Source organism: Diceros bicornis, chromosome 12 (genome assembly GCF_020826845.1).
Source record: "Diceros bicornis minor isolate mBicDic1 chromosome 12, mDicBic1.mat.cur, whole genome shotgun sequence".
In the NCBI taxonomy this organism is placed as follows: domain Eukaryota; kingdom Metazoa; phylum Chordata; class Mammalia; order Perissodactyla; family Rhinocerotidae; genus Diceros; species Diceros bicornis.
The window spans coordinates 26681733-26696109 of record NC_080751.1 but is presented as its reverse complement, the minus strand read 5'-3'; the positions used below and the strand labels follow the sequence as shown (position 1 = coordinate 26696109).

The following is a 14377-nucleotide window of genomic DNA, read 5'->3' as shown; positions in this document are numbered from 1 at the left end:
TGTAACAAGTCATTATTTATGATGAATAAGCAGAAAAGAAGCCAGATGCCAATTATTTTGCTATCTTCTCACTAGGCTAGGTAATCTAGCCAGAGGGTGAGTGGGTAAGATTTTCTCCACTTATGTTCACAGCCAATATGTAAATCTATAATACACAGGTGTCTGAGTTCTATTATTTATGAACCTGTTTTAATATGCTATGCTATATTGTTTCTAGTTCTCTTCTGGATCTCCAGGCAATAGAAAACACCACATTGAGAAAAGTTCTTTGCAAATTAACTGTGCCAGAGGGAATTTTTATCACCTGTTTGTAGACCTAACTTATTTGTGTCACTAATTCCTAAGGAATGAGGACTTACTATGATTACAATAGTGTGTTCTCATGTGAGCCTCTTTCCTCCTACAATTTTTTCCCTTATAAAATCTGCCCCAGATTTCCTCATGTAAGTAATAAAGAAGTTTTATGTTTGTTTGTGTGCATTAAGATATATTTGCTGAAGGTTTGAGAACCTAAAATTAGAATATTTAATAAGCAACTACTGACATTTATCACCTTCTTTGGGATTTACCACTAACCCAATGACGTTATCTTTCTTGAGCTGAATTAAAAGACAAATTCAAATCCTGCATGGTAGCCACCAAAAGCATATATTTGAAAAACAGAATTCAGCATGCCATATTATGCATTATTTAATGGTATGCAAATTATAAGTCAGACAGTTAGGAAAACCACACTTCAGCATTAATAAACAGCAACACTACTACTACATTAATTATGATATTGCTATGATTTATTCCCAAGTTTTGCATTTTGATTCTCCTTGAAAATTTATGCCATCTGATAAGCAGTAACCTATTTCCCCTCCTACACCTTCTACCATTCCTCAAATCTGGTCCTCCTACCCACCCAAAGGATGTCTGCAGGAAACGGGTACAGAAAAACAGTCATGAGCAGCTGCATTGTCTTATAAGCATTAATAATTAAAGAACAAGCAAACACCACCTAAAGCTCCAACATTTATTGTGTCAATGTTAAGCACACTTTTTAAAAGACAACATAGAATGTATAGAAACAAGGGGTCAGGGACTCATGCTCATTTCCACAATACGGGTAATTAGGTTGGCTGGTTTCAAAAGGGCCAGGATGTCACTCAGGACAGCGATGGTCCATGGGCCCTCTGTATGGTACTGATTCACTGTTCCAATGTGGGTCTGTTTTTTTGTTTTTACTTTTTATTAAAAAATATAAATAAAATGGCACTGCAGGCCCAGGCAGGAAGGACTCTGCAGGACTCTGTTTTCGCACAACGGCTTCTTGGAGGCTACTGTCAGAAAACATCACAAACTAGCAGGATGACAGACCACGCAGATGTCGGCTGGGCGGCACGCGTCCACCCCGCCCCTGGGGGCTTCAAATTTTCTCAGAACTTAAGGGCTCTCGAGCTTCCATCCGAAAACTGCCACACATCTTGAGCTCTCTGGGTACTACGCCGAATGGGGGTGTGTGAAGAACCTAGAAAGAGGTTGGAGACAGAGGAGGGGGGAAAAAAAAATACAGGTGTGACTTGGCCCAGTGATTTTCTGTTCTCTAACTAGCTCTTTAAAATTATAACTTAAATCAACCACAGGTTGAGCCACTGGCATCTTAAACACGATTTCGAACTCAATCCCCCCCCTAAAAAAAATCTCTGACCTCTGAGTGCCTTTCCCACGCCTCCCTCCCTTCTTTCCCCCAAAGGACCCAGACCCCCTCCCCGATCATATGATAGTCCTAATAAACTCGGGACACACCTGGAAGGAAACACTTTCCCTTATGACTGAGAAAACTGAGTAGGAAACAGTCCTTTGGTTGAGGAGAACAGGGGAGGGAGGAGGGAAGGGGGACATTTCCTTAAAACAATAATAAAATTATAAAGAAACAAAAAATCAAAATTGATGTAAAAGCAGCACAACGAAAACATGAAATGTCATCAAGTTCAACGTCAAAGCAGCCAACGATTTACAAGAGGCGAACAAATCTCTGAAGAGGAAACCAGAACCCAAAATAGTTGCTCCCAAATTGCACCAAAAACTGCCTGTAGTTTCTTGCAAACATGCAGTTTTCTTTTCTGTTTTTCTTTTTTGGAAGGGGGAAGGCAATGGTGAAGGGAAGAAGGGAGTGTTATTTTCCTCCAGGGTTCCTCCCTTGCTGTGGACATTGACTTGAAGCAGCAGAACTGGGAGTCCGGATGTGGAGGTGCCGAGGAAGAGGGCTACCACTGTGGCATTCCAGCCTCGTTGCCATGGTGACCTGAAGCAGGGGCCTGGGGCCTCCTCTCCCCTGACTTGGCGGCGCAGGAGGCCCAGGGTCTGGAGCTCAGCTGCTCTCACGCATCCCCCCCTGAGCAGTGGAGACCTGGGCTGAGGGGCCTGCTGTGTCCAGGTGGGCTCTGGGGAATCCCATTCCCAGTCCAGCCCTAAGTCACTGTCATTGAGGCCCCTTTAGCTGATACCCCCATCAAACCCCTTTGTCACACCTGCTGCCAATATTTAAAGCCATAACACACAAAGTATAGCATGGGCATGTTCTGCATTCACGGTCATTTAAAAGCATAGCCCCCTATGGGTTTGAGGGGTCCTGCTTTAGAGGATAGACTTGGGGGAAATCGCTTAATTTGCCTTTTTGGCTGTCTCGTAAAAGACCTGATATATGCTCCCTTTAAGTAGTCTTTGCCACTTTACAGAAAGGAAAAACAGTATTTGGATCAACTGGATGGCATTGTGTTCAGCCAAGTTTAGGTACTTGAGTACAATGACCCATGTGAACTGTAGTAGTCTCCTTTCCCATTTGAAAGGGAGGAATTATTCGCATCCCATGACCATAGATGACACTGGGAAACAGAGAGAGAGAGAGAAACAGGCCCATCCCCTTAAAGGCTGATTCAATGGCCGTGTGTTTTACTCAATGAAAAAGCAGCTAATGGGATAACAAGCTGACAGCAAGCAAAAGTGCATATCCAACAACCCATGGCTACAATTTGTAGCTAGAGCCGCCCTGGAATAAACGTATATACTCCCAATTCCGCCTATGTGTTCTGATGTCCATTGCTCTAAAAATGGGTTCATTTATTCTTAATTGGGAAAGCTGCAGGGCCTTAGGAAAATTTGCTAAGTGGCTCATGCCTTTCAAAAGTTAACAGTCTTTCAAAAAACATTTTTCCAAGCAGGTTTAAAGAACACTGTCAATCCCATCCTCATACCAGCAAAATTCCCACTGTTTTTTTTTAATGGGAAGTTGTCTGAAAAGAAGAGGATGGGATAGGTACATTCTTGAACACACCAGGCCCAGGGACAATGGAGTAACAGAATCCTAATGAAGAACACACGATTACAACACAGTCATAATAAATCATGTTTGTGTGTGTGTATGGAGGGGGGGAAGAGGTTTAAAAAAAGAAAACATTGCATTTCCTCCTTCACTCTCTGTGAGTATTTGAAGCAGAACAGGATGGGGCCTGAGGCTTCTCAACTCCTTTTCAGGAAGGCCTGAAATATCCCAGTACCTTTTAACAAACTTTTAGTGTCTGTGAATAAACGAGCTCATTTCTTTATTTCTCCAAACGAAATGATATCTAACCCCCACCACCACTTCCTTTCAAATTCTCACTTCAAGCATTATGAATATATACAGCATGTACTTATTGCATATACAAAAATGGTATTCAAATAAACAGTTCTATCACAGAACGCCCTGGGAAAAACTCCACTACGTTACACTTCCCACCATTGCTGGTATGAATGAAGAAGCATCCACCTCACTTCTTAGCCACCTTTAAATGTGTTCATTTCAGTCCTCTTGTAGGTCTTAGGCAAAGAGAGGACAGTAAATGGTCTCAAGATGGAGGTAGTACATGCACTGGGAGAGTTTCTGGGTTAAAATCTGTGAGAAATAGTATTTGCTGTATTCCTGTTTTTAAAGTTGTTCTCAAAATGAAAATAAAAAGGAACATTTTAAGCATCAGGAGTTCAGGTATGTAGAGAACATTGCATCAACATGTAAGCAGTGTCACATAAACTTAACTTGAGAATTCTGAAAAACGTTAATATCCTTAGTATTTCCTCATTTAAAAAATTTATCATGAAATCATCCTACTCTTGGAAATGTTTTTTGTTATCTTACACTGAGATTTTTAATTTTAGGGTCCAGAGACAAGATGTCCTTTAGAAGTTATATTCTTGTTGCCTGGGTTTTCATGTTTCTATTGTTCACTTAACTTCAGAAGTAATATTTTATAAGGGGGCTTCTATAAGTCAAGAGACTAAGTACCCTGAAGAATCTGTCTCCCAATAAATTTAACTTTGGGGCCATGTAATCAAACATAATCTGTGATTTATCACCAAACGTTTGCACCCCTCCCCCTTCCCCATTTGATTTAAGAAACTTGAACGTACAAGTATACAGTATCCACCATTAATTCTGTCTGTCAGGATGCAAAACCTAATTACACTAAGAACACCATATACTGAGGAATTAAAATGAATACTGTATATGAAACCTGCACAGCTGTACTTATAGCTCCTAATAAAAGAGTAAAAGGGACACACAGTGGCTTTATGGACATTTAATATGGTGGAGCAGAAGTTGCCACGTCTACAACTGGCATGGCACTGGGGAATATTTCTATCTATCTTGAACAGCATTCTGGATTCAGTTGTGAAGTAACCTAATCTAAGACACATATATCTCCTCTCAGTTAGCTGCCGATTATCAAATTCTGCAAGGTATTCTCCACCCCATCCCCGCTCCTGTACAACACTCTCCCAAATGCTCTCTGACCGATTCCTCTCTGCCTCCACTCTCTGTTTCCCACCCAAATGGGCTTTAAAAAAATACACCTCCTTTCTCTATATTTTAGAAAGATAAAACTATTCTTGCCTCAGATAAAAGGCATTACATGAAAAGGCCACCTCACAGGCACCAGGGCATAAGAACTGAGCAACAAAAATGCTACCACAAGAAGACAACAGAACGGCTTTTGTTTTGGTTTTTACAAAAATAAGAACGATGTCGTATCCATCATCTACACTGGGAACAGGGAGACAGTATCACAGAGGTATGTGTTTAATAAAGCAAATAGATGCTGCAACATGCAGTATTTGTAAACCCGACAACAAAGATTTCTAAGGAGGGTTTTTAAAATAGACCTAACTTGCTTTTCAAAGACGTTGTTTCCTTTCTTAAATCTGTTGGCCAAAAGATAATTGAAGGGTATTCCCATCCTCATTTGCTATCAGCCAGGAAGACCTCAAAAACACCTAAAAGATCTGTCCTGCCTGGGGTCTTAGAATCTCAGAATCACGAGGCAAAAACCATATAGCTCAGGAAATCAGCAGCTGATTCCACAGATTTGGCCACATCTGGCTAAACTCGTGGTCACTGCTTTCTTTCTTTTCTCTCTTTCTCTCTCTTTTTCACCTGATGCTTTCGTTTCTGGATTTTTAGATTGGGGGGGGGGCGGTGGAGTTATTTTGGCATGAGAAAAGACTCTTATGTGGAAACAAAAGAGCTGATTTTTAAAAAAACTGTTTTTACATTATGTTCTAAGATACGGCAGGGATGGGAGAATAGAAAAGAACTTTAAGACAACAAGAACAGCAAAAAATCCAAAGGAAATAAAAGTTTAAGATGCTATTACCCGTTTTCATTTATATCTGAACGGATTACTACTAAGAGATGGAGGGAAAGTTTTTAACATCAGACTGCAAACATCTTCCATTTCTTGAAAATTATTCTAGAACTGTAAAGTCTAAAAACTATTTCCATGGTTTGAGATATGTCTATTTTAATATAGTAAGTACTTTATATTCTTTTAGGGTATAATACATGCATCAAAATGCCCATAGAAATAATCTGAAAAAGACTGACTGGCCTTCTCTTAAAACCTGTTATTTTCTTGAAAGTAATTTACAGAGTGTGTCAAATGAGGACACAAGAAGCTTACATTGTGTACTTTAATTTTTTTTATTTTTTTCAATAAAGGGACAAAATGGGTGTATGAACAGGTTAATGCAGACAACTGCCAAAAAAACACAGACAGTGGTTTTTCCAATAGAACTTAACAAAGACCAGAAACAAATACAATAAAAAGCCAGGTTGTAATGACCTTTGGTCATCCAAATAAAAAAAAATAAAAACAAAGAAAAATAAAAGATCAAATTAAGTGCCTCTGTTTTGAACAGGGCACATAAGCAATAATAAATAGTGACTCCCATAGTAAAAGATAAAATTTCAAGTTACGACAAACAGCTTTCATTACAGGAATAGAAAAGGCCAATAACAAAATATTCTGCATTGCCATTTACAAAAAAGTATTGACTAAAGCGGGCTTTCTCTTTAATATGCTTTGCATATGAAATTCTTTCCAATCTAAATATAAAGCACCATTTAGTTTTTGGCAATGAAAAAAACTGCAAAACATTGTTTCTTTTTTTTTTTTTCCTTTTTTTTTCTTTCTTTTACTGCATATGAAGGTAAGATGCTGGAATGTAGGGTGATAGAAGAAAGGGGACAAAAAGCACACTACATAACAAACCAACGTTATTAGCTTGCAGTACTGCATACAGTATGGCAGCAGGAAAAAGGAACAAAAAAGGATATGTACAACCCCTATGACAGCCATCCGTGTGACATTCTAGCAGGCTCCCCCAAACCGCCATTATATGGCTTCTCATCTGTACAATGTCACACTTTTTTGTTTCTCTCTTTTTTTTTTTGAAGCATACAAATAATTTGCACTATATTATCCTGCCAAATTAAAAAAATATACTGTGGCAGCCTGTCTTTTTTTTTTTTCCACTACCAAAAAAGGTACATTGATACCTTTTAAGAGAACAAGCAACAGTTAAAAATACAAGCTTCAATATAAATACTATAGTGCCTAACACTAGATGAACATTTAATTCAAATACCATTCTAGAAATACAGAAAAAAGACCATAAATGTGTTTTAGCATAGGAATCAACATGAGTGTGCATTTTCCTATATTTAAGTACTATATAATCTTAAACCTTTCCCCAATGTATGTTTTTTTACAACCTGAAGAGCGGTGTGTATCCAAGGCATAGAATTTCCACTACCATTTTCAAATGGATAACAAGTCTTGTAACACCACCAAGACAATGGAACCCTAAAATGCAGTTCCCCCCTAAACATAATGAAGTGTTTTTTTTTAAAAAAATTTTTCTTAACATTTATATTTAAAAAAGTTTTGTACAAAAAAATCCTTGCACTGTAGAAGCAAAAGCAATCATTCATTTCTATGTTAAGTGTATTCTGTTCTCCATTCACAGCGCTTGCAATGTTGAATCCGAGTAAGTAAGCTCATTAGTCAAGTAAATGGCTGGCAAAGTTTTTTTTAAAAATGCTCATCAATGAGATTGTGTTCAATTTTTTTTTTCAGCATTCTTGCAACTTTTCCCTTAAGTATAGACCTGTAAACTGGGAAAATTGTACAGTGCACTTAATTGTCCTATCTGAGCAGGTTTATTTTATACTCAACCTCTGTATCTCTGATTAGAGAAAAGATACAGATATTACAGGCAGAGTCAAGTGCTATTTGAACACCAACTGGGGCAGATGCTAGCTTAATAAAAAAGAAAAAATTAAAAAAATAAAATAAAAACAATGAATCCTCTTCCATGTTAACACAAATAGCACACAGTGTATGGAAAAGAAATGGAGTACAACTTTTAGGGAGCACAGACATATATACTGCTACTCTTAAAATTCTTTCTCTTCTTTTTTAAGAACGTCACATTTAAACACAAGTCTTAAGAATTCATAGTTAATCATCATTGTATCAGTATTAGCTTATATACCTGTTCTAGTTTAAAATGGCAAATAGTACCACGTTGTGCTAATAAGTCACACATCTTTTTCCTCTGTTACCCTCTGTCGAACTCTATTGTCAGCCTCTTCTTTTTAATCTGGTCTACGAGGTCTTCAAGTTTATCATTTGATTGTCCATTTGACAACCAAGTGGATCTGGATCTATTTCTTTTGGTGCCAGAATTTTTTTTAAAAGACATTACTGAAAACAAGTCTCTTCATAAAATGAATTCCTTACTAATATATTTAATCACGTTCCAGGGCTTTTGCACGGTGCACATTCAATTTAATCATCATTTAAAAAAAATAAAACTTTGGGCAAAACAGCCCATTTCTTTTAAGCTCTCACCAGGAGCAAAATAGCTTTTATACTGGTATAATCAGTGTCGCTCACAAGATTAAACTAAAGGGAAAATGATGATTAACTAGGACATAATGGGTCATATTTTTAGGTAGCCATTGTTGTGAGAAATACAATATAGAATTATATGCTAGGTCCTAAGGTTTATTACCTTACCCAATGCTGAATTAAGCTACAAGTTTATAACAAGTAGAAAGAACCATCAACATGGTTTAAATAGATCCAAGGCACTCATATTTTAAAACCAAATGATAGAATAAACTTGTTTTATTTTTCTGTTAATTTGTCAATTCAAGGCCTTTTTCTCCTCTCCAATTGATACATTTAACCCTTTAGAGACAGACATTTAGCTCACAGAGATTTTCTTTCAGTGCTGTCTATTCTGTCTATAGAGGGTTAATCCAAAGACTGTTTTTCCTCCTCACATTATAAAATAAAACTGTACATGATATGTATTACAGAATGTATGCAGCATGGTCTTTTTCTCTCTCTCTCTCTTTTTCTCTCAGAATGGAACTGGAAACAGCAACATGTTTGCTCAGCAACGAATCAGGGACAATTTAAAATAGCCATAACATACCATACATGCTGTCTAAGTTTAAAAAAAAAAAAAACATACACAACATGTAAATTATTGCACAAGAGAAAGGCTCAAAGTTTGCGTAAAATGCAATAGTATTGCCCCATACAGATCATGCATTCAAACGGTGAGAACATAAAGGAAAAAAAGAAAAAGAAAAAGAAAAAAAAAAAATAGGTGTGCTGGTGACAAGCACTCTCATATTCTTAGCTTCCGTTACTTCTGTTTGTTTGTTTGTTTGTTTAAATCACATGAACTAGAAAAAAATCCTAGAGGGAGTAGGGCTGGAGGGCGATGGGGAAAGGGGGTGGTGAAAAAAAGAGGTGTCAGGTGGGAGCGAGGGAGGGGTATTAATATACCTCTATTCAGTTTTTATATCATTATTCAACACTCGATCACTGTGCCATTTTTTCATGTGTTTCTCCAGGGTACTGTACACGCTAAAAGGCATCTTACAAATTTCACATTTGTAAACGTCCTTCCCCACCTGGCCATGCGTTTTCATGTGCCTGGTGAGCTTGCTACTCTGGGCACAGGCATAGTTGCACAGCTCGCATTTATAAGGCCTTTCGCCCGTGTGGCTTCTCCTGTGGACAGTGAGATTGCTACAGTTCTTGAAGACTTTCCCACAGTACTCACAAGTGTCGCTGCGTCTGCCCTCTTTTGAGCTGGGCCTGCCCGGGCCCGGACCACTAATATGGGGCGTGCTCCCTCCACTTCCCGTGCCGCTGCGCCCCGAGATCCCTCCGTCCAGCTCCCCGGGCGGCGTGGAGAAACGCAAGCTCCCGTTCTCCGAGGAGTGCTCCGACGAGGAGGCGAAAGGCGATTGTCTGGAGTCTCCGAAGCTAAGGAAGGGATCTTTGAGCTGCCTAGAGGCCGCGTAGCCCGCGAGCCACTGCGAGTACACATTCTCGGTGTTGGGCATCGCGGCCGGGGGCAGGTCGAACTCCTTCTCGAGCTTGATGCGCTTGGAGAAGGGGCTCAGTGAGCTGGGGCTGCCCAGCAGCAGCTTTTTGGACAGGCCCCCCGAGGCCGACTCGCCCGGGGAGCAGCCGCGGCCGTTAACAGTGCCATCGTCTATGCGGTCCGACTCGCCGGCCACCGAGTCTTCGTCGCAAGTGTCCCTGTGGCCCTCGGCCTCGGCCAGGTGGCCGCGCTTATGCTTCTCGCCCAGGACCTGGTGGAAGGCCTCGCTGAAGTGCTGCATGGAGCTGAGCACCATGCCCTGCATGACGTCGGGCAGGGCGCGGCCCTCGTCGCCCACGCCCACCACCGCGCCCCGCGAGCTGTTCTCGTGGTGGCGCGCCGCCTCCAGGCTCAGCCCGAAGCCGTAGTCCACCCTCTCGCTCTCCGTCAGCTCCTCCTCCTCCTCTTCCTCCTCTTCTTCCTCTTCCTCGTCGTCCTCCTCTTCCTCCTCGTCCCCGTTCTCTGGGATCAGGTTGGGGTCGTTCTCGCTCTTGAACTTGGCCACCACGGACTTGAGCGCGCTGCTGGCGCTGCCCACCAGGTCGCTGGTGCCGGGTTCCGGGGAGCTGGCGGTGGAGAGGCCGTCGTCGGACTTGACCGTCATGGGGGATGACTTGTGCATGTGCGTCTTCATGTGGCGCTTCAGCTTGCTGGCCTGCGTGCACGCGTGGTCGCACAGGTTGCACTTGTACGGCTTCTCGCCCGTGTGGCTGCGCCGGTGCACCACCAGGTTGCTCTGAAATTTGAACGTCTTGCCGCAGAACTCGCATGACTTGGACTTGACCGGGGGCTGGGAGGGAGGAGGGGCGGATTGCAGAGGAGGGAGGGGGGGCGTCGCCAGGAAGGGCGGCTTGCTACCTGGCTGGAATGGTTGCAGTAACCTTTGCATAGGGCTGGGCCGGCCTGGGGACAGCGGTGGGCTAGACGTGTTCCCTGCCAGCTCTCTAAGTCTCCTAGAGAAATCCATGGCGGGAGGCTCCATAGCCATTGGATTCAACCGCAGCACCCTGTCAAAGGCACTCGGGTGATGGGTGGCCAGGGCCATCTCTTCTGCCCCCAGGCGCTCTATGCGGTGGGGGTCCAAGTGATGTCTCGGTGGTGGACTAAACAGGGGGGGAGTGGGTGGAAAGCGCCCTTCTGCCAGACCGGAAGCCTCTCTCGATACTGATCCTGGTATTCTTAGCAGGTTAAAGGGGTTATTGTCTGCAATATGAATCCCATGGAGAGGTGGCTGGGAAGGACATTCTGCACCTAGTCCTGAAGGGATACCAACCCGCGGGGTCAGGGGACTTCCGTGTTCGCTTTCTAAGTAGATTCTTAATCCATGAGTGTTCTGTGCGTGTTGCAAGAGAAACCATGCACTGGTGAATGGCTGTTTGCAAGTTGTACATGTGTAGCTGCTGGGCTCATCTTTACCTGCAAAATAATACAACACCAACATCAATGTTTAATCACTGAGGAGGGCATCAGCAATTGCTTATTTATGTTCCACCTCCAGCCTTCCCTGCCCCCAGCCCTCAACCCCAAGGCATAAGCTCTCACTGACATATCCCCTGTGCCTAGATGGTGCCTGGCACATCTGGTGGTTGGTACCCAATAAGTATTTGTCAAATCAGTCTTCCCGCCATTTAACTCAGTTCTAAGAATTTTAAATCCAGTCTCCAAAGCAGAAAAATCTAGACCAATTCAAGCTTGAGGATGAGGAACCCTACATTCTAGGGAACTTCAGCAAACATCCTCTGAACTTTCCAGTCTTCCACCAGCTGTGGTTTGGGGCATGCCATTTCATCTCTGTGCCTCCATTTCCTCATTTGTTAAGTGAGGGACTTGGACAAGGTGACCTAAGGGAAACTTTTCTGCTTCCTAAATCCCATCGTTCTATTTCCCCCCCGGGTGGCAGGTGAACTTTCTAAATAGGCAATCATTTCATAGAGATATCAAAAAAGAGAAGGTCAACTCATTACAATTCTCTATGGCCCCAGAGATGCTTTTAATCTTAGCCTGAAACACACTAATTGTTGATATTGTTAAAAATGTGAAGGTACTCATAAAATAATTCTGTGAAAGAGAGAGACTAGCAACATCCTCACATCCCAGCCTGTGTGAGGGTCAGTGAGTCCCAATTTTGGTTCCACAACACCCCACGGGGACTCTCATTTTTACCTCGAGGGATGTTGTAAAATCTCAAAACAGAAATTTAATTCAGATTTAACCAACAGGCTGTATCAAATCTTTAGGAGTTGTCCCCCAGTCGAACAAACGCAAGTTAAGAGAAGTTAAGAGGAGCGGCTGGTGTCAACTTAAGCAGACACAGCATCCTAGTTAAGAACAGTTAAAGCAGCCAGCACCATGACGGGCAGCAGGCTGAGAAATGCTACACTATCCTCCTCCTCATTATTTTGAGAGGCTAACAACGTGAACCAAATTATACAACATCCTGCGCCCTCGGCTGAGCCTCAGCTCCAGTTGAGAAAGAAACAGAAAGATACAGTTCAGCTAGTCAACTCTTTGGCCAGTAGCCAAGCCGTCTGGAGAGGGGCCCTGCTTAAGTCACATTATTTCTCTCTCGCTGAAAAGAACCCGAGAGTGGTAAATGCCACTTTGGCAAAGAGGGGCCAGCTTGACTTCACAATCATTCTTTTTAGGAGATGCTAAATTAAAAAACATATATACACCCAGGGAGTAACTAACAGTTTACTAGTCAACTGCAGCATTAAAAAGGGCACAAATGTTGGTGGGCAAAGGACAAGATGAGAAAAATAGATAAATCCTTGGGGATTCCAAAAAAGACTGTATAAAACACAAACGAGGAAAACAAACGTGAGCCCTTCTTTTAAAAGGGGGCTAGAGGAGTTCCTTAAGGCCACAGCTAGTATTTGTCAGTACCCTTTTAGAAAGGAAAAAATTCACCATGGAGCTAAAGAGAGGGAATGAGGAATTAATCAATTATAATTCCTCCATTTAGCAAGTCAGAAAGAAAAGCTGGCAGGGTCTTCTCAGGAGCCCCCAACACTCCCATTCCAAAACAAGCCAGACTCGCTCAAGCGCTGGTCTGAATGATGGACTCCCTGCCCTGACCTCGTAATTTACTTTACAATGAGTTTATAATCTCACTCAATATATCCCACTCCTGGGTAAATCTCTTTAACAAGATTAGATGATAAGATACCAAAATTAGGTTTCAAACATTTGCCTAATGTGGAGGGGAAAAAAAGGCAGAAAGATTTTGAAAGAAAACGCTGACATTAGTATCACATTATCTGCCTATTTTTGTTTGCCTCCTCTCTTCAAAGGGAAATAAAAAGCATCGAGAGTATTTTCATAAATTTTTTGTTGTTGTTGAACAATGACTTGGGTCCTAAATAGACAGGAAAAAAACTATCTGGTTCAGACTACGCGACCCTCTGTGGCTTTCTCCTTTGCCTCTCTAGGACTCTGTGTTATTATCATACATTTAGCCTGACAATCTGAATTGGGTAAGTAAAAAGCAGATTTGTTAGCTGAAGCAAGTCCTTAACACTTTCATCACTCCAAATGCCTTAAAATCATGTTTTACCTTATACTATTCTATTGAAACCCAGGACTGGACCCATAATTAGCGATGCTGGTTTTGCATGCACCCTGAATGCGGCCATTGATAAATGCTGAAATCTATAGCACTCCATCAAGGATCTTGTCTGCATCCTTTCAAAAAGGCTTAAATGAGAAAAGTCCATTTTATTTTGCTGCCTTGAGCTTCCTAAAATTTTGTTTTCAGAGCCAGTTATGTGATGATGCTACAGTATGTTAACACTGTGCTGTTACCCTCCCCTCTGTCTCATACATCAGGTCAGAGAAAATGGCATTTTATCTCATAATGAGCATACAACATACAGTTTTCACTATTGCATTTTAGTATTCCCATCAACTAGATATTCTAGATCATGAGGGCAGCTAGTGTAATCATAATGTCAATGAGAAGGGCTGTTACGATTGAGACTAAAGATTACATGGAAAGAGCTGCTTTGAAACTGGTAATTATTACCAGGCCACTAATAGCAAATGATGCATTACAGTTGCATCATATAATCTGTATTTCACTCAGCTCATGCCAGTGCACCATATTATATTACAGTGCTCACAGATTCTAAATTCCTAAACTGCAGTCATCAATAAATGTGTTACTTGCCATAATTTGTGAAATTACTTTGTTCATAACATCTTTGATGGTTTAGAAAGACCAGAATTGATTTCCTGCGTGGCAACATTAGGGCTACATTGATTTATTGACGTGTAAAATATAATAATATTCTTCATTTACTCTGATGAAAATCAACTTCTCAATTTGAGAGCCTCATTGGGCATTCACGGGAATTGTTTTGATTTAAAGCAATAAACTGAGACCCGGCCCCAAGCATGGGAACTCGAGGCATCAAAACGGTTAAAATCAACTAGTAGCTCACCTACTGGCTTTTATTTTATTTCACTTTATTGTATGGGAAGAAATGACCCCATTTCTAGTTTGTCAGAGGACTTCAAAGTCACATGATCTGGGCCTCAGGATTTAGAAGAACAAGGTGGTCTGACGCCGGACCCCTGGCTCTACTGTTTACTAGCTTGTGGC

At 41.5% G+C, this 14377-nt stretch overlaps 1 protein-coding gene across 9 annotated transcripts in view; it reads right to left on the bottom strand.

Annotated features, from left to right (window-relative positions):
• Positions 1–1010: 1010 nt before the first annotated feature.
• The window catches only part of BCL11A (BCL11 transcription factor A), a 99433-nt gene continuing 86066 nt past the window's right edge, over positions 1011–14377 (bottom strand). For 3 of the 9 annotated variants that reach the window (XM_058551166.1, XM_058551167.1, XM_058551171.1), the window contains one exon: positions 5989–11190. In XM_058551166.1, the coding sequence (XP_058407149.1) occupies positions 9170–11190 (2021 nt within the window). In that variant the 3' untranslated portion in view covers positions 5989–9169. Of the gene's footprint in view, positions 1514–5988; positions 11191–14377 lie in introns of those variants that run through there. The other 6 variants (XM_058551174.1, XM_058551175.1, XM_058551168.1 and 3 more) reach the window with 3 other exon arrangements.